The sequence below is a fragment of the Erinaceus europaeus genome, chromosome 13 (assembly GCF_950295315.1).
Source record: "Erinaceus europaeus chromosome 13, mEriEur2.1, whole genome shotgun sequence".
NCBI lineage: Eukaryota > Metazoa > Chordata > Mammalia > Eulipotyphla > Erinaceidae > Erinaceus > Erinaceus europaeus.
In genome coordinates this window covers 67,557,048-67,577,876 of record NC_080174.1, presented here as the reverse complement: position 1 = coordinate 67,577,876, position 20,829 = coordinate 67,557,048, and the positions used below count along the sequence as shown (strand labels likewise).

The following is a 20,829-nucleotide window of genomic DNA, read 5'->3' as shown; positions in this document are numbered from 1 at the left end:
TTTGCACTGGCCACAAAAGATTTGATTTGCCCCAGTTGTTAGCTAACTGTTTAGGTAGCATATATAGACCCATTCACCAGAATGCACAATTGCTATGTGACTATCAGGCTGCTTAAATCTCCTTTCTAATCCTGTGGACTGGTCCAGCTGTATGTAAGAACAGAAAAGTATTATTTCAACAGTCTCCTGTGTGGGCCGCAACACTAAGAAGTTGTTACTTGGGGTTTAATTCTCACTCTTTAGGAACTGGTATGTGTAAGAACTTTTACAGTCAATTAGTCTTAGAAATAACTTCTCACTGTCACTGCTTGTTACTCTGTAGAGTTTGTCATTCAGATACGCTTAATACAACCAGCCCTCAAATAACGTGAACTTCAGGCCATGTTAAATACTCTGCAGTTTAGAAAAATTCTTTTTTAACATTAACACTGCCATCATGCTTCAACATGTTTCCTATATGTGGGGGCTTATCCCAAACTGGGAACTTCTTACAGTCAGAATTCAGTGTACTATAATTCTTTGAATGACTTTTCAACAGTTGTACCTCTCTGACTCTCTTTTTCATTTTTCCTTTTTAGGGTTACAGAGCAGTTGCTGGGGTGATTGACCTAGGCACAGTGGAGATATTTCCCATCTTCAAGGCCATGCAAAAGGGCCTCATTGATCAAGACACAGGCCTTGTGCTCCTGGAATCCCAGGTTGTTATGTCTGGCCTCATTGCCCCAGAGACCAGTGAAAAGCTCTCTCTGGAGGAAGGGCTAGCCAGAAACCTCATTAATCCTCAGTTGTACCAACATCTCTGGGAGCTTGAAGATGCCCTATCCTTAATAAGCAGGCGCCAAGACCCTTTTTCTGTGGTGGAAGCAGTTGAAAAGAAAATAATCACTGAAGAAATTGGACTGAAAATTTTAGAAGCGCACCTGGCAACTGGAAGATCTAGTCTCCTTTATAATGAGAAATATATTAGCCTTGGAGAGGCTTTTCAGCAAGGCCTCATTTCTGCCTGGCTTCATGCAGTATTAGAGTCTCACCTGAGATCATCTAAGAATTTGATAGACCCGAACACAGCTGAGAAAATTGGTTTGCTGGATCTGATGCAGAGATGTATTGTTCACCAGGAATCAGGGTTGAAATTGCTGCCTGTCAAACAATTGGCAGGGGGAATGGTTAGCTTGAAGTCAGGCCAGAAGGTTAGCATTTTCCGTGCAGTTCAGGAAGGACTAATAGATAGACAGGTCACTGTCCGGCTGCTAGAAGCTCAACTTTTTGCTGGTGGCATAGTAGACCCAAGAACAGGACACAGACTTACAGTGGAAGAAGCCATAAGGCATAATTTGATTGACCAAGATATGGCTTGTGCTATTCTCATAAGGCAGCTCCAAACAGGAGGCATTATAGACACTGTCACTGGACACAGACTGACAATAGATGAAGCAGTGAGCCAAGATCTGGTAGCTGCTAAGATTGCCCTTGTGATTCTAGAATCCCTTTGGTCATTCATGGGGTTACTATGGCCTGAATCTGGAGAGATCCTTCCAATAACAGATGCCTTAGAACAAGGGATTGTGTCTACTGAACTTGCTCAGAAAATTCTCATTGGCCGACAACATATTAAGGGTCTATTTCTGCCAACAACCACAGAGATTTGGTCCTGGGAAGAAGCAACAGAAAATGGTATCTTGGACAAAGACCTTGCCAATAAATTAAAATCAATTTGCATACCTGATGTGATGCCCCACATGCAGTTAGCAGACTCTTCAGAACAAAGCAAATTGAGCATTTATCATAGCATGGCAGAACTACAGTGCAGCAAGGTTCAAACTCAGGGAATAGCAAGTCATAGTGAGAAGCTGTTGTTTCAACTGATGACACATAGCTATATTAATGTGCAGAATGGACAGAGACTTCTCCTGCTAGATAATGAGCTAATAGAAACCCTGACATGTGGTGATAATCAAGCAAGTCCTCCAGAAGGGTTTGGCCTTAAACATCAAGAACTAGAAACTCCTAAGGAATTACAAGAGCCAGTGGATGTAAAAATCACAGATACGTTCTATGATGGGCTAACAGAGAGACCATATGAGCTCCAACTTTGTTCTCAAAACATAGAATATCCTGATCAGGCAAACTGCACTGAAGCCAAAAGCAAAAAAGCCATTATTAAAGTAGAAGTCCCCTCCAAAGAGAACCTCAGAAAGGACTTAGAGGAAAAATTGCAAAATCCAAATGTTGATACTTTGAAGGTCATAAATAAAGTCAAATCAGAGTTAAAAAGACAATTATTAAAAACCAAAAAGGAAGATCAAACAACAGTGTCTACCAGAGAAGATGGTAACAGAAAAATTGTCCTTACAGTATCTCCTGAGAAAGCTAATGAGACCGTGGTGGTAGACAAAGATCCTTCTGTTGAAACACCACGGGAAGAATGGCAGGCTCTCAAAAAGATTTCCTATTTGGGTCAGAAAGAAGAAGCAAATATGTCTGAGACTAAGTATATTCCATGTGAAATTGGAAAACCTCTAATAAATTATCAAAGTAAAACATCACAACTTCAGGTAGAGAACATTCTAAATTTAGAATTAGAACCAAAGTGTGAAAAGGATACAGATACTCATTCTCAGGACAAAAAGAAAGCCTCAGATAAGACATTTTCAGGTATGGATGACCATAAGCAAAGTCAAGAAGGACATAACATTGCAGGTGATAGTACATCAATACTAAGAAAGAGGGACAAGGAAGATGATGATAGTGAAACTTTCCTGTCATGTAGTCATCCTTCAGTATTGCTTGAAGATGCTACCTTAAATTTGTTATCTTCACAGTTGCTAGATGGTGGCATCTTTCATGAACAAACAGGTCAAAAGTTCCTTCTAAATGAAGCTATAGCCCAAGGCATTGTACCCAGTCATACTGCTGTGAAACTTATGGCAAAGCTAAACATGTTTCGGGGCTTCTTTGATCCTCAGACCTGTGAGTTTTTAACAACTGAAGAAGTCATTGAGGAAGGGCTTATGGATGCAAACTTGTTACATAATGTCCTCATGGCAGACAAAACTATAAGTGGTGTCTTAGACCCACGTACTCACACACTGTGCTCTGTGAAAGAAGCAGTTGAAGTTGGACTTCTTGACACACACACAGCCGCCAGGATTTTAAAAGGGCAAGTGATGACTGGTGGGATTGTAGACCTGAAACGAGGCAAAAAGGTTTCAGTAACTTTGGCCTCAAATCTTGGTTTGGTGGACAGTGCTGACCAGACAGAGCTTTTAAATCTGGAAAAAGCTTCCAAAGGCAGAGAGACTAAAAAAACAGTTAGGGAGGGATTAATTGATTTACAAATGGAAACAACTGGAATTGTGGACCCTAATAACAAAATCCCTCTAACAGTTGTGCAGTCCATTGACAGAGGACTTCTGGAGAGAGAAGAAGCCATTCAGTTGTTGACTAAGCAAATAGTAGATGGAGGTATCATTCACCATATGTCTGGAATGAGACTTTCTGTCGATAATGCTTTTAAACATGGCATCATTGATGAAGATTTAGCCAAGAAACTCAGAAAAGTTGAAGATTTAAACCTCCATCAGTTTTTCCATCCTGAAACAAAAAGAACTATTTCCCTTGTTGAAGCCATAAAATTAAATCTTGTCACCCCAGAATTGAAAAGAGAAGTCCAAGAAATTCAGGCCTTGACTGGAAGCTTTGTAGATCTCATTTCTGGTCAGAGACTGACCTTGGCAGAAGTTAAAAAAGAAGGACTACTACTTAATAAAGCATCATTGTCTTCAGGAATGGTGCATGGGATTGTAGATCCTGAGAATTACAGAATTGTACCCTATTCAGAATTACTAAAGAAATGTAAGATTGATATTGAATCTGGCCAGAGATACCTAGAAGTGATTCCCTTCTCAGACATTAAAGATGGAGTGAGTGACAAAGCACTTACTTTGACTCAGGCGATTCAGCTTGGAAAAATAGACTTTTCATCTACACTGAAGATCTTGGAGGCTCAGGCAAATTCTGGCGGAATCATAGATACTACCACTGGAGAAAAAATGACATTGGCATCAGCTTTGGAGCAGAACTTGGTAGATGAAAACATGGTCAGAATTATTGCATCTCATCAGATGCTAAATGGGGGGATTGTTGACATATTTAGTGATCAGAGAGTGACTTTAGAGGAAGCTATTGAGAAGCAGTTTATCAGCCCTGAACTGGCAACTATGATCCAAATAGACATTTTAGAGTCCAGTGAGCATGGAGTTGAGATTGAAAAACAAGATGAAGTTAAAGTATGTGAATTAAAGAAGGAATGTCTAAGAAAGGAAGTGTTAACTGATTGCAACCAGACTGGTAAAATGAGTTGTAGAGAAGATGAGAGAGAGAAATCATTTCAAACTGACAATCTGTCTCCAAAAGAAAAGGTTAGAGCACAAATTAGCAATGAGGAGCAGGCCAAAATGAGCAGGGAAATCTCATTAAGGGAACTGGAATTCAAGGATGAAGACAAAAGGAGAATTTCTATAGATGCTAAAGAACTGGTCAGTAGTACAGTTCCTAGTGGCCTTAAAGGTAAATCATTGAGCCGTATTGCATTGACACACCCACAATCAGATGTTCATGAATTTAAACTTAAAGAGTGGGCTAGAAATAACATGGAAAAAGACAGAAACAAAGAGCAGGAAAAAACTGTGACACAAACAGAAACTTCTTATCATATGAAACAAGCTGCTTTAGGTCTAGATTCTAAAGAAATAAGAGAAAACCAAGGAGAAATTATTTCTGAATTACAAGAATTAAGTTGTGAAACTCCAGACAAACAGCTAATTGGGAAGATAGTACAAACACCAATTACAACGAGGTCAAGAAGTAAAAGAAAGATGAGAGGAGTGATAACAGAAGAAAGCAAATTAGCCGTTCTTTCAAAAGAAGAGTTGGATCAGGATAGTGTGATTAGAGATGACCATGACACCATTATAAAGAGTCCACCTATGGAAATAATTGTAAGTGGAAAAGGGAAAGAAGTTGATAGAGAGCTAGAATTTTCTATTACTTGTGAAGCCAAAGACTCTTCTTCCCAAATGGTACCTAAAGAAATTTCTATAACAAATCAAGGTGCTTTAGCATTCAACTCTAATCAGGTCTGTGAAGGAGAAATAAAAGATTTAAGCTTCTTCCTTACTTCGAAACGAGAAAAAAAAAAATTTCCTGCAATTACTGGTGGGGCTGTTGAACCTCAGCAGTTGCACTACAAGAAGACAGCTGGAAAAGTCCAACATGCAGATACATCCAGTATTTCCAAAAAAGAAAAGTCTTTCCAAGGAACTACCGGACAGGAGACCAACTATTATCAAGATTCCTGTGTTACTTTTAAGACTAAACAAGCCAAAGATATGATTTTTTCTTCTAATGAACATAAGGAAAAGTCACTTCAAATACCTGTTGATTCAACAAGAGCTTTCAAATTACAGGAGGAAATTAAAATTTCTAGAGTAGACCCGAAAGAAAATAATTATCCAGTATCCTCAGACAGAAAGGACCTTCATCATCAGGACAGGAAAAATGATCAAGAACTTAGTGACATTCTCAAATCTAAAATAGTAACAACTCAGGAAGTAACTAGAAAGAAATTTCTAGAAACTGCAAACCCTATAAAAACAGGTACAGAAGCAGGGTCCTTTGAAGGCATAGTGACTCAGGAAGACAACAGAGTTTTAGCATCTTTTCATCCAGAGAAACTATTCAAAGAGAGTTTAGAGCACCAGGATGCCACCATTAGTCCCACTACTCCAGGAATTAGGGAAGAAAAGACAGTGCTCATAACATCATTCCCTGCAATGAAGATTAATGAGAAGATATCACAGGAAAAACTTGGAGAAAGCCCTCATAATAAGCAGCCTTCCTTTGTGACTGCATCCAGGGAAAAGGGAGATGAAAGTACAGATCCAGAGCCCTTCAGAGCAACTAAAGTAAGTTTGTGTGTGTGTGTGTGTGTGTGTGTGTGTGTGTGTGTGTGTGTGTACGTACATGTATGTTAGATATAGTTTAATGCCAGAATTACTTTTATGAGAGAAAGATCAGAGCATTGCTCAGTATTTGTGGTGGTAGGGTTTTTAACTCTGGGGCCCTGTTAATGCAAATGCTGTTTGTTTGTTTGTTTGTTTGTTTTACTAAACTACTCAGATTCTACCCTAGATAAGGAGTTTGCAGATGTATAGTGGTATACATATATAGATTTCAAGACAATAGATGTTATCACTAAGATATAGCTAATTTTACCATCATCTCCTTGAAATGGAATTACTGGAAAGTTGGGCAATGACTCTGGCTAGCGTTTTGAAATTTTCAAGAGTTGTAAGTTAGAAACTAACATAAAATATTGAGGTGAGAAAAGATTGGGGTGATGTGACTTCCAGTCAAGATAGGTTGTCTTGAGAACTTTTGTTAAAATGGTGTTTGTGAATTACTAATCATGAGCTTCTACTGCCTGAAAGAGTCAATAAAATCTTTTTTTTTTTATTCATTTGAGATAATGTAATAAACTCCATGTTTTCTCTCATTTCACCCTGTGTAGTAAAAATTTCTTCTTTCTGTTTGTCTATCAAGAAGACTCTGCCTGCTTTGTTTTTCTTTGCTTTTGCTTCTTAGTCTTTTCAAAAGTCACCATTCTAGGCTGACTTTTCAAATAGAAAGAATGAGACAGTGATGCCGAAGGAAAGAGAAAGAAACCAAAGCACTGAAACTTCCTTCAGTGTGGTGGGAACTGTACTCAAGCCTAGGTTGTACCCCTGACAAAACAGCATACTACCCAATTGAGCTATTTTGCTAGTGCAAGACCATGATACCTGCTTAAAAAAGAAAAAAATGCTTAAAGGAGTATCTTATCTGAGTGAGTTTTCTTTTTGGCTCCACAGAATTTATTTAACCGACAGCTCTGTCTAGAGCACGATGAGAAGCTGGTCTCTTATCTGTCTCTATTACGAGACATTGAAATGAGAACCAAACAGATTCAACCACAAGAGCTAAACCTAACAGAGTTACAGGATCTTCTGTGCCAGAGTAAGGTAGGTTCCCAGAGACTTCCACCAGGCCACCCGCTTGGAGGAAATAGAGACTATTCAGGAAGAACATGTTCAAAATCGTTACGATCTAAAGGACAAGAAATTGATTAAAAATTATAGCTGATGATGTCAGAAATATAATAGGAAATACAATTCTCAGAGAAGCCAAAGTAGAAAAGACTCAAAGGTGGAGTATTTGACCAGCAGCACTGAAGGCAGTGGGAGACCAGGTACAAAGAGGACTGCATGGGGGACACATGGTAAGGCAGGTACTCTACTGGGTGAGCACTTACCAGCCCCTGTATGTTTTTTTTCTTTAAAGATGTATTTATGATAGGGGGTTGGAGGATACTAAGACATCACTTTGGCACATGTGATATCTGCTTGTGATCAAATTCTTGACTTCCTTTTTGAGAGTCCAATGATGTATACACTGTGCCACCTCTTAGACTGCTAGAGTATTTTTATGTTCTTTGGTTCTGTCCCATTGGAACTTGGAGTAGAAGAATCATCCTTCTGATTCACTTTGTTGTTGTTGTCATTGCTATTGTTTTTCTTATTTTACTTTATTTTATGAGCAAGAGACCAAAGTCCCCACTGTGTCATATGTGATGCCAAGAATTTGATCTGGGTTCTCATGCATTCAAGGAGTGAACTGTATCCATGGACTCATATCCCTAGCTGCAGTTGCTTTATTTTGTTTTGTTTTTGTATAAAAAGCATATAAAGCAGTGTATTGCACCAAAGTAAAGGACTCTGATAGGTGGGGGTGGTGAGTGGTTCAGGTGATGTTGGAAGAGGACTAGCTGAGAGGTCAGAATGTTTTGCAGAAAACTGAGAAATCTTACACATATACCAACAACTGTATTACTGTTGACTGTAAATCATTAATCCACCCAATAAAAATTTATTATTAGTGGTTTAATATTGACTTACAAAATTATGGGATAATGGATATAACTCCAGAGCATTCCCCACACCAGAGTTCTATGTCCTCATTCCCTCCAATGGAAATTGTAGTAGTCTCCCAAGGTCACAGATGTGGGTTGACTATTTTTTCTCTTACTATCTGTCTATATTTATATCTGTCTATATTTTATATATTTGCAATCTTTTTCAATGGTCCTGCCTTCTCTTCCTATCTAAGTCACCTTTTACTACTTCTAAATGTCCTTTTTCGCTCTTCTCTCTCTGGGTCCTAATGGAGTTGGAGTTCAGAGCCCTCTGGTCATCTTTCCCTGACATGCCTCCCCCTCTGGGAGTATGCTATCAGGGTTATTGCCGGGACTTCATTCCAGCACTACAAATCTACCACTCCTGGCAGCCATTTTTTCTCCCTCCCTCCTTCCCTTCCCTTCCCTTCCCTTCCCTTCCCTTCCCTTCCCTTCCCTTCCCTTCCCTTCCCTTCCCTTCCCTTCCCTTCCCTTCCCTTCCCTTCCCTTCCCTTCCCTTCCCTTCCCTTCCCTTCCCTTCCCTTCCCTTCCCTTCCCTTCCCTTCCCTTCTCCTTCCTTCCTTCCTTCCTTCCTTCCTTCCTTCCTTCCTTCCTTCCTTCCTTCCTTCCTTCCTTCTTTCCTTCCTTCCTTCCTTCCTTCCTCTCTCTCTTCTTTTTTCTTTCCTCTAATTTCCTTTAACTAGATAGGACACAGAGAAATTGAGAGAGAAGGGGGAGATAGAGAGGGGAAGAGAAAGACGCCTGCAGACCTGCTTCAACACTTGTGAAGTGGACCCTCTACAGAGGCCTTCCCCTCCCCCTTTTATTTGATAAGACAGAGATATTGAGAGAAGGGTGAGGGAGGGAGAGTAAAGAGAAATACCTGCAGTACTTGTTTTAGCACTTTTGAAGCTTTCCCCTATAGCTGAGGACTGGGGACTTGACCCTGGGTCCTTACTCATGGTAATTGATGCACTTTACTACTTGTGTCACTGCCTAACCCTAAGAGAAATAAGTTTATGGCTGATCGCTAGAGATCGAAATTTCTAGTCTTGATTTTGGATGTGACTCCTCTTTATCTTCTCAGATATTAGACAAAGAGCTAAATGACTTGTCCACCTCGGTGAGCCAGGAATTGGAGTGTGTAAATCAGATTATCCTCAGCCAGCCTCAGGAAGTCCCTGTTCAGTTGCTGAAGGCTCTAGAGAAAGATGCCAAGAATCTTCAAAAGTCCCTCAGCTCAGTGAGTAGCTCCTGGAGTTCTAGACTGCGTCATCTCCAGAATGCTATGGATATAAAAAAGGTAACTTCTTGGTTTTAGTCCCCAAAACTTCACAAAGTCTGGACAGGATGAAAGACTCTTATAATCTGATTTCTCACTTATTTCTAGACTGACGTATTAAATCAGCACAAACAGCTAGAAGGCAAGCTCCAAGATCTGAAAATGTGGGTTGGCAATACTCACCTTATTCTGAATAGCAAGGAAGATAACAGTGAAACAGGTGCTGATAGCCTGAGTCATTATCTCCAGCAGAGTGAGGTAAACGCTATACCCTTTCTCACGCATATTATTTGTCCTCTGAACTGCATCAATTTTATTTTTATTTTATTGTTTCAATTTCCTTTAAAAAGTAGGTTTCTATTTCAAAATGAAGTTTGATATGTTTAATCTTATAGGCTATATCCCTGACACTTATTATTATATCCCTGGCACTTCTGTGACTATGGCTATTTCTCTTTTCAGTTAGCTACTGAGAAAGCATATAAAATGGCCTATTATCAACTTCATTTCTTTATAATTCAGTACCTTACACTTCACTCCCATTTTTCCCCCTTTTTGTTGCCCTTGTTGTTGTAGACTCATTGTGGTTATCATTATTACCATTGTTGATGTTGTTAGTTGTCAGATAGGACAGAGAGAAATGGAGAGAGGAGGGGAGGAGCAGGTGGGGAGCCAGGGGCTTGAACCGGGATCCTTACGCCGGTCCCTGCGCTTTGCGCCATGTGTGCTTAACCCACTGCACCACCGCCTGACCCCCTCACTCCCATTTTTGTTTTGGCCAAGATCTAATCTTATACCCACACACCAATTTCAAGAGAATTGGGTGGAAGGGTGTACAGAAAGGGGGAGAGAGCAAAACACTGCTCCACTGTTCAAGGAGTGTCTTTGGTGCCATACATGGCGCTCCAATATCGTGCTGGGGACCAAGTGCTGAGCACTCTGTCCACTGACCTACCCCTTGCCCCCTAGGTCTGTTTCTCTTGTAACTAGGAAAAAGGTAGAGGGCACAAAAGACAGAGGGGGCATCTCTAGATCTATTCTGAATGTAAAAAGAGTTTAAGCAGATAAATTTTTATCGCAGAGGCTGGATACTTAAGTATAACTACTGAATATGGCAGTATTGGGGGTAAAGCCTAGTATTTCATATGTACATCAGCATGCCTTCTTTTACCTAAATAACTCTAAAAATGGAATCGGGGCCAGGTGGTGGCGCACCTGGTTAAACGCATACATTACAATGTGCAAGGTCCCGGGTTCAAGCTCCTGGTCCCCACTTGCAGGGGGAAAGCTTCACGAATGGTGAAGCAAGGCTGTGGGTGTCTCTGTCTCTCCCCCTCTCCTCAATTTTTCTGTATCAAATAAATAAATAAAAATAATTTTAAAAAATGAAATCGGTTGGGGCAGGAGGGTATATAAAAAAAAAAAGTAGGCTGGCAAACTACAGCCCTGGACCAAATATGACTGCCCCTGCTTTTGTAATTATTTTTTTTAACTTATGTAATTTTATGGGATGGGGAAGGCCATGCAGAGCACTGCTCAGCTCTGGCTATAGTGATACTGGGGATTGAATCTAGGACTTTGATTTAGTGGAACACATTCACAACCATTTGTTTACATAACATTGATGGCTGCTTCCATGTTTCAGTAGCAGAATTAAGTAGTTGCCACAGAAACAAATCATTTGTGTGTGATATGTATTTACTGTATAGTGCTTTATATAGAGAAAGCTTGTCAGTCCATGCCCTAGATCACTAATCAAAAATTCAAAAATTGTGTGTGTGTGTGTGTGTGGGTGGGTGTGTGTGTTGATCCTACGTATTTATTCAAAAAAAAAATCAAACTTTAGTGAGTCATAGATAAACTGCATATTTTCTCATTTCTGGCCCACCAGTAACTCACTGCTAGACAGATACAAATAGCTATTTGTATCTGTGGAAATATAATTAAATATAGTTAGACAGAGAGCTCAAATCAGAAATTCGTGTTATATTTTCTACAACTTAAAGTGATTATAGGGGGCCAGGTGGTAGTGCAGCAGGCTAAGCGCACACAGTACTAAGCACAAGGATCCACACAAGGGTCCTGGTTCAAGCGTCCGGCTCCCTCCCTGCATGGGGGTCACTTCACAGTGAAGCAGGTCTGCAGGTGTCTCTCTGTCTCTATCCCTCTCTATCTTCCCCATCTCTCTCGATTTCTCTCTGTCCTATCCAAAAAAAATTTTTAAGTGATTGTAACTTAGATAAGCAGTATTATAATTCTTTTTTTTTAAATCTTTTTAAAAAATATTTTATTTATTTATTAATAAGAAAGATAGGAGTGGAGAGAGAAAGAACCAAACATCACTCTGGTACATGTGCTGCCGGGGACTGAACTCAGGACCTCATGTTTGAGGGTCTAGTTCCTTAGCCACTGCGCCACCTGCTGGACCACATTTTTTAAATATTTCTTTTTCTTTTATTTTTTCTTAATTTTTTAAATATTTATTGATTTATTTATTCCCTTTTGTTGCCCTTGTTTTTTATTGTTGTAGGTACTATTATTAATGTTGTTGTTGGATAGGACAGAGAAATGGAGAAAGATGGGGAAGGCAGAAAGGGGAAGAGAAAGACACCTGAAGTCCTGCTTCGCTGTTTGTGAAGCAACTCCCCTGCAGGTGTTGAGCCAGGGGCTCGAACCGGGATCCTTATGCTGGTCCTTGCACTTAACCCGCTGCACTACCGCCCAACTCTCTCTTCTTTTATTTTTAATTTGACAGGACAGAGAGAAATTGAGATAGGAGGGAGAGATAGGAAGAGTAACAGAAAGACACCTGCAGCCCTGCTCCACCACTCTTGAAGCTTCCCCTCACAGGTGGGGTCCAGGGCCTCAAACCTGGGTCCTTGCACATGGTGATATGTACACTTAACCAGATGTGCCACTGCATGGCTAGCAGTATTATAATTCTGTTAACTATATAGTTGAAAGATTACTGAATTTGGAAGTCAGTAATCCAGCTAAAAAAAAAACACTGGGGGCCAGGTGATAGTGCAGCGGGTTAAGTGCACGTGGTGCAAAGCATAAGGACCATGTAAGGATCCCAGTTCGAGCCCCCTGGCTCCCCACCTGCAGGGGGGTCACTTCACAAGCGGTGAAGCAGGTCTGCAGATGTTTCTCTGTCTCTCTCTCTCTCTGCCGCCCCCTTCCTTCTCGATTTCTGGCTGTCTCTATCCAGTAAATAAATAAAGTCAATAAAAAAATAAACTACCACTCATACCTCTCACAGACTACATAAAATAATTAACTAGAAATAAATCATAGTCGGGAGTTGGGCGGTAGCGCAGCGGGTTAAGCGCAGGTGGCGCAAAGTGCAAGGACCAGCCTAAGCATCCCAGTTCAAGCCCCCAGCTCCCCACCTACAGGGGAGTCGCTTCACAACCAGTGAAGCAGATCTGCAGGTGTCTCTCTTTCTCTCCCCTCTCTGTCTTCCCCTCCTCTCTCCATTTCTCTCTGTCCTATCCAACAATGATGACATCAAAAACAACAACGATAATAACTACAACAATAAAACAAGAGCAACAAAAAGGAATAAATAAATAAATATAAAAAAAGAAATAAATCATAGTCATGACTTTTAAAATTAAAACAAAAAACTAATTGTAATTTAAGAGGAGTTTGGGGAGACCAAAAATATGATAGATTTCCTATGCTGGAGTAGCTTAGAAATTAGCAATGCTGGGAGTGGGGACTCTCATGCCTGAGGCTCCAAAGTCCCAGGTTCAATCCCTGGCATCACCATAAGCCAAGGCTAAGTAGTGCTCTGGTTAAAAAAAAAAAAAAATCAAAGAAATTATCAATGCTACTTAAGGAAATACAGGAACTTAACTTCTTTTCTATTATGTTGATATATATATATATATATATATATATATATATACACATATATATATATTGTATTATATTTTATTAGAGCTAACAGCTTCTGGGCTGGGGCGATAGCCTGATAATTATGTAAACACTTTCTGCCTGAGGCTCTGAGGTCTCAGGTTCAGTCCCCAGCAGTGCTCTGGTAAAAATAATAATAATTGTTGTTGTTGTTGTTGTTATTAAATAAAAATATTTTTTTAAAGAACTGCTTCTGCTAAGATAGAAAATAAGAAGCTTCATTTCTTCTCCCCCCCACCTTATTGCCATAGGATTTGAAACAGCCCATAGCTGAAAGGAGGTCTCAGCTGGATGCTCTTGCTTTTGATACTCAGTTCTTTATCTCTGAGCACACCCAGGACTTGTCCCCTCAACAGAGCCGGCATCTGCTCAGGCTTCTGAATGAGGTGCAGAGGACCTTTCAAGATCTCATGGAACAGATTGCATTGCAGATGGATGCCTTACAGGGTCGTCTTCAGCAGCTGGAGCAGGCAGCCCAGGTCAAGGTCAGACTGAACCAGCAGCTGGACTCAGTTTGTCTTTTTCATGTCCTCTGTCTTCAGTTTTCTGTCCAGACTTCATCCATCATAATCCCAAGAGCCTACATTTACCAAATAGGAAATTTCATATCATCCAGGCTTGTTTGATTTTAGTCCAGGAGGCAGCTATTTTGTTGTTGTTTTTTCCTTGCCATGTTTTTGGTTTTAGTGGTATGTGTGAGAAGACGTATGCATTTACATGTGTGTGCATGTGCAAGTATTTTCTTGTTAATGAGACTCTACCCTTTGCATTGTCTCTGACTTTTCCTCTGCTTATATCCCCTATTATTCTTTAACGGGTTATGAGGGACATATAGGTTACCTAAGCTCCTGAGAAGAGTGAAATCAGCTTTATTCTAGGCTTTGTCAAAGGATTAACATTTCCTTGACATCTTCAAATAGTTGACAAGGAATTATTTTAAGCAGGTTATACTACCTTTTTAGCATTTAAATTTTTTTTTTTCCAGCACCTTTGTTAACTAGATAGTGCTTACTCCATTATGGAAAGTAGTGTGTGGAAACATGGGTAATATGCTTGAGTGGAAACAGTTCTGCTAGCTAGCTTCCACTATAACCCTTTTTGCAAAATTCAACATAATCTCATTCATCATAGCATCGTAACTTAGGATACCAAGAAAGATGCTTTTGTCATTTCTACTTTTGAGTAAATAATTGAAATTCAGCAAAGAATTTTTATAAATGCTACTGTGACCAGCACATCTTTCTCAGGGTCTCCTTTATTAAATACTGTACAAAAGAAAATTAAGTTTGAGTTAAACTTAAAGTAAGTTTAGTCAATATCATATGTCCTCATTACTGCTTAATTGTATCCCTATATTAAAATGGAAGTAAAAAAATAATGAAATATTGTAGTTTACCTTCCATGTCTGATCATTTCCAGTGTCTACTGTTGGAGATTTTTATAGCATGGTGTAGTTGAAGAAAAAGTTTTGGTCTGAGCCACCCTTAAGATAGTTCAGATCCAGGGTAGTGCCCCTGACTATAGGCAGATGATTAAAGTACATGTGCATATTTTTTCTGAGCATGTAGTGAACTCCACAATATTTATTAATCTTACTGTTGTCAGAAATGCTCTGCTTCTCTCTAAATAAACTCTGAATGCATGCGTATGTCTGTGTGTTAACTTGTTTGCTTTGCTTTTTTCAGATTCAGTCTGCACCCATCCTAACCCATGAAGATCCCGTTTTACAGAGCTGAAGAGCTCTTAGGAGATCTCTTCCAGAGCCCTTCTATTTGTCCTAAGAGGGGGAGAGAGGGCTAATTTGGGCACCTGTTTGTAAGTGCAGGTGACTAAAACACCATCAGAAGGTAGAAACTGGTGGAAAATGTTTTTAGAAGTATGATCAGGAGAACACATCATGCTCAATTGCTCAATCAGGTGCTTCAGTGTCATTCAGCTGAGATGAAAGAGAAAGGATCAGGCACAGAAACATAGTCCCTCACTCCCCCTGAACTTGACTTTTTCTGTTTGATTTGAGTGCAGATACACTGAGGACTGAGCCAATTGCTATTCCTGGCCATTTTCTTTCTTGAAATAGCCAAGCCAATCATGCCTGACATGTAATTTCATTCTATGTAATGGGATTCTGAATTTTTGAGACATTTGATTTATAGTCAACTCCATTATGAAGAAGTTGAATTAGCTTATGAATTATACAGTTTTCTGATTTTCTCCCCTTGTCCAGTCTCTCTAATTTTCTATATTTTGACTTAATATGTAACATAGCCTCTGGTTCTGCTTGAAGAATTAAACAGAACCATTAGCTTGTTGTCATTACCTGTGGAACCATGGTCTGGATCACAAGCAGCTAGACTGACTGTTCTCCATTTCTAAGAATCATGATAGCAGTCTGGCATATGAATCCCCAACAAAAACCTATGAGAATTCTCTTGAAATTGTCCTCAATTATAATCCAGACCATAGACCTAGATCAACATATGTCCAAATGACAGGGAGCTTTCTGAATATGATCTCTGTGCCTTTTCCCTTTCTCTTCCATCTTTTCCATCCTTGAGATTTTTTTTTAAAGAAACCTTTTATCTTTCAGGGAGTCTGTCTTGTATTTGCAAAATGAGAATAAAATCTTTGACATTTTTGCATTTTAATTAGACCCTGCAGAAACAACAAGATATCTGCCACCAGAAGCTGGAGGATCTTTGCAGCTGGGTAGGACAAGCAGAAAGAGCATTGGTGAGCCACCAAGATAGAGCTAATAAGCAGGGTCTCTCTGCTTTGCAGAAGAACCAAAGCGACTTAAAGGTCAGTGTGAGTTCACTCACTTTTTGACTCCTTCAATATACGTGTGTGTGTGTGTGTGTGTGTGTGTGTGTGTGTGTGTGTGTGTGTATTAAAGAACAACCTTGGGCAATATATATATATATTCATATATGAGGCCTTCACTATTTTTTTTTTTCCCAGAAGGAGAGAGAAATGGAGGGAAACATAGCACCAGACCTTCCTCCAGTATGGTGGGGGCTGGGCTCAAACCTGTGTTGTAGGCATGAAAAACAGGCACATTTGGGCCACGTGGTGGCTCACCTGGTTGAGCACACATATTACAATGCACAAGGATTTGGGTTCGAGCCCTTGGTCCCCACCTACAGGGGGAAAGCTTTGTGAGTGGTGAAGCAGTGCTGCAGGTGTCTCTTTATCTCTCTCCCTCTCTATCACCCCCTTCCTTCTTGATTTCTGGCTATCTCTATCCAATAAATAAAGATAATGAAAAAATTAAAAAAGGAAATGACAGGCATATTATCTAAGTGAAATATTTTTCCCTCCCTTCCAATAAGTATTTGCAGAGGCTTACTATGTGCTAAGAACAGAACTTAGTGCTAGCAGCATAGTGGTAAACAGATAATCCTGCTCTTGGGAAGCTTATAGTTAAGTAGCAAGGACAGATACTACACAGAAAAGCACAACAATGAGCACATAATTGTGAACTGTAATATCTATAAAGGAAAAATTAAATATAAGCATATAACAGAACTAATCTAGTCTAGGACTCCAAAGGGAAAAAAAAAACCCTTAAAGAAGTATCACTTGAACTATGAAATGAAGGAAACATACAGATTAACTAACACTTGAAGGCATAGGAGCAAGAGGAGAATATGCCAGGCAGATGTTTGAATCCATCTTGAGGTAGGAATCAGATTCCTAAGCTTCGTATATTCAAGAGCTGAAAGGAAACTAGCTAAATTAGAATGCAGAGAACAGAGATTAGTGAATGAGAGTAGGGGGCATCCATGTCATACTGAACCTTGAAGGCTACATTAAAGATGAAAAATGATAATCAAAGGGGCAGGTGGTGGTACACCCAGTAAGCACACATAATACTATGCGCAAGGACCCAGGTTCAAGCCCCCACTCCCCAGTTGCAGCGGGGAAACTTCACAATCAGTGAAGCAGTCAGCAAATGTCTGTCATTCTCTCTCCTCTGTCTTCTCTCCCCTCTTAATTTCTCTGTCATATCCAGTAAAACGGAGAAGAAAAAATGGTAACTCAGAGTGTATAAAAGACTCAACTGGGGCTAGATAGCATAATGGTTATGCTATCTCATGCCTGAGGCTGTAGAGTCCCAAGTTCAATCCCTCGCAACATTATAAACCAGAGCTGAACAGTGATCTGATTTAAAAAAAAAAAAAAAAAGTCTTACTTAAAAGACTCACCTAAAATCCTGTTGTCAGCCTTCTTTATAGAACAATGATCCCTTTGATAATTCATTACAAAGTGAAAAAAAATCTGCTATTCAACATGTCTACAAGAAATTTTTATGTGGTCCGGGAGGTCGCACAGTGGTAAATCATTAGAGTCTCAAGCATGAGGTCCCGAGTTCGATCCCCAGCAGCACATGTACCAGAGTAATGTCTGGTTCTTTCTCTCTCCTCCTATCTTTCTCATTAATAAATAAATAAATTCTAAAAAAAAAGAAAAGAAAAACTTTTACAAGATTTTTTAGTGATGTATTATGATGTATTTAATAGTAATTAATGATTAGGAGAGAATCACTCTGACACATGCAATGCTGAAGATCAGCCCTGGGACTTCAAGATTGTGTGTCTGGGGCTTTATCCACTATGCCACTTCCCAGACCCCCAGCTAGACCTAAATTTCAAGCAAAATATACTTGGGGCCAACCATGTCTGTTGTTTATATGGCATCTTTGTACTGTTAGAGTTTTAGGAGCACTAAAATTGAAGAGTCTGCCATTCTTCTTTTCATATGTTAAGGATTTACAGGATGACATTCAGAGCCATGCCACCTCGTTTGCCAGTGTTGTAAAAGAGATTGAAGGGTTCTTAGAAGAGAACCAGACCAAACTGAGCCCCCATGAGTTGACAGCTCTACGGGAAAAACTTCATCAGGCTAAAGAGCAATATAAGGCTCTCCAGGAACAGGCCCGGGCCACCCAGAAGGAACTGGAGGAAGTAGTGACCTCAGCCTTGCAGCAGGAGACTGAAAAGGTAACCAGACTGCTGAGACACATGAAGTTTTTCCAAAAAAGAAAATTTTTAGACAAATGAGTACTTAGCTAATGAGCAAACACTGCCTAGCAGAGAGAACAGAATTGTTTCCAAACGGGTCTATAAGGCGGTACTTATCTTTTTAAAAAAATACTTAAAAAAATATTATTTATTTATTGTTGGATAAAAACAGAAGTTGAAAGGGGAGGGGGAGATGAAGAGGGGAAGAGGCAGAGAGACACCTGCAGCCCTGCTTCACCACTTGTAAAGCTTTCCTCCTGTAGGTGGGGACCAGGGGCTTGAACCTTGGTCTTTGTGTACTGTAAGGTGTGCACTTAACCAGTTGCGCCACCACCTGTCCCCCAGTATTTATAAGAAATATTCTGGGGACTTGAAGGAATACTTGACAGAAAAATCATATAACCCCCTTGCCCCCCCCTCAAAAAATAATCTTGCTATCTGTGTAATAAGTACTCTAATTGAAAAATATCAGGAAGATAATGGAATAATACCCAGAGAAGGAAAAAGCAAGTGACATAACTTTTTATTGGGAGGTTAGGTTAATAGTTTACAGTAAATACAGTTGTTTTGTACATGTGTAAAATTTCTCAGTTTTATGCAAAAAACTCTCACCCCCAGCCTAGGTCCTCCTCCACCATCTTCTTTCTTCCAAGTTCTGAAAACTCCCATCTCCCCCAGAGTCTTTTACTTTGGTGCAATACACCAAACCCTGTCCAAATTCTGTATTGTGTTACACTTTCTGTTCTTTTTTTTTTTTTCTTTATTGGGGGATTAATGGTTTACAGTCTACAGTATTATGTAATAGTTTGTACATGTGTAACATTTCTCAGTTTTCCACATATCAACTAACCCCCTCTAGGCCCTCCTCTGCCATCATGTTCCAGATCCCTTTCTATTCTTATCCCCAACTTCTGTCTTTGAGTGAGAACATCCCATATTCATCCTTTTCTTTCTGGATTATCTCAACATGATTCTTTCAAGCTCTATCCAAGATGAGGTGAAGAAGGTGACTTCATCATTTTTCTTAGCTGAGTAGTATTCCATTGTGTATATATACCACAACCTTCTCAGCAAATAGCATATTTTTTAACATGAATCTAAGAGTATGAGGGAGAAATATCTGGGAAATCTTTGTGGATCTAACTCAAATAGTTATGTGCTATTATAGTTACAGTTGGAATCATGGCATTGGGATAAACTGTAGAGAAAGGAAAGACTTAAAAGGCCTTCTGCACCCCAGCCAACACTGGCACGTTGATTTAGAACTTTTTGTCTGGCTTTTAATACTGGAGAGGAATCTAGAAAACATGAAGGGAATCAATTACCTGAAGGTGAACTCTGAAACAATGAATGCATCTTTGGAATAACTTATTTAACCAATATACTTTGAAGAGTCAAAAGAATAGAATTTGAGAAGCAAGTTTTAGAACTCAGTGCTTTATTTGGCAGAGAAAAGGATGGAAATAATAATGCTTCCGTTAGGGAAGAAGTCAAGTTATTGAGCGACTACATTGCTTTTTTTTTTTTAAATTTATTTCTTTATTGGGGAATTAATGTTTTACATTCAACAGTAAATACAATAGTTTGTACATGCATAACATTCCCCAGCTTCCCATTTAACATTACATTGCTTTTCTACCTACTGAGCCAGTGTTTTACTTCTTTGTACCAGAATGGATTTCAGGAAGTTTTGCTTTGGTGGCTGGAATAAATTGTCAGGTTGAGTCATGGGTGAGAGAGAAGAAACCGGAGTGGAGTGGGAACACATCTTTATTCATGTGGCACCCCAGAAATGGGCGAGAGCAGAGTGGTTTAGGCCACATGGAGCTAGCAAAATGGCCGCCTCCCACTATGCCTAGTAGCCCTTCTCTGGGTCAGATGGTGGAGGAGAAAAAGGGAGCAAGAGAGAGAAAGCGGAAGCAGGAGGGCTTTTATGGGAGAAATTCCGGAAGTGGCAAGTCAGGACAAGATTGGCTAGAAAAGGGGGTGGAGAAAACAAAGCACTCTGGGAAGGTAGAAAGCTTCCGTAGCAATGGTTGCTAGGGTTTCAGGCAGGAATGGGCGATACCCTGAGGGGGTAAGATGGTGCATATCTGTAAATAAAACCTGCATGGAAATATAATGGTTTGTGGGCCCTGCCAGTGTTCGACCACATCTGCACAATTACCCAACAATAAATCTTCTATTAGTAAAGTCCTTTTAAATTCTGGGATTTTCTTTTCTTTTTTCCTTTTTTGCCTCCAGGCTTATTGCTGGGGCTTGGTGCAAGCACTACAAATTCACTGCTCTTGGCAGACGTTTTTTCCTTTTTTTTCCCCCTCTCACTTTATCTGATAGGACAGAGAGAAATTGAGAGGGAAGGGAGAGATAGTGAGGGAGAAAAAGAAACAGATACTTGCAGACCTGCTTCACTACTTGTGCTATGTGAGATTAACCAGGGTCACCACTGCCTGGCTCCCTAAATCCTGGGATTTTTTTACTCCTTCTTCTACTTCTTCCCACATTTTTTTTAATCATGAGGTACAAAATCTTGAAATTATTATTTTTTATTTATTTAAGAAAGGAGACATTAATAAAACCATAGGATAGGAGGGGTACAACTCCACACAATTCCC

At 39.8% G+C, this 20,829-nt stretch overlaps 1 protein-coding gene across 2 annotated transcripts in view; it reads left to right on the top strand.

Moving 5' to 3' along the window:
* The window catches only part of MACF1 (microtubule actin crosslinking factor 1), a 434,870-nt gene that overhangs the window by 259,909 nt on the left and 154,132 nt on the right, over nucleotides 1-20,829 (top strand). Inside the window, exons 37-43 of one of the 2 annotated variants that reach the window (XM_060206158.1) lie at nucleotides 579-5,966; nucleotides 6,912-7,061; nucleotides 9,078-9,293; nucleotides 9,381-9,530; nucleotides 13,445-13,678; nucleotides 15,843-15,998; nucleotides 17,960-18,193. In XM_060206158.1, coding sequence (XP_060062141.1) covers nucleotides 579-5,966; nucleotides 6,912-7,061; nucleotides 9,078-9,293; nucleotides 9,381-9,530; nucleotides 13,445-13,678; nucleotides 15,843-15,998; nucleotides 17,960-18,193 — 6,528 coding nt within the window. The remainder of the gene's footprint in view (nucleotides 1-578; nucleotides 5,967-6,911; nucleotides 7,062-9,077; nucleotides 9,294-9,380; nucleotides 9,531-13,444; nucleotides 13,679-15,842; nucleotides 15,999-17,959; nucleotides 18,194-20,829) is intronic. The other variant, XM_060206157.1, reaches the window with a different exon arrangement.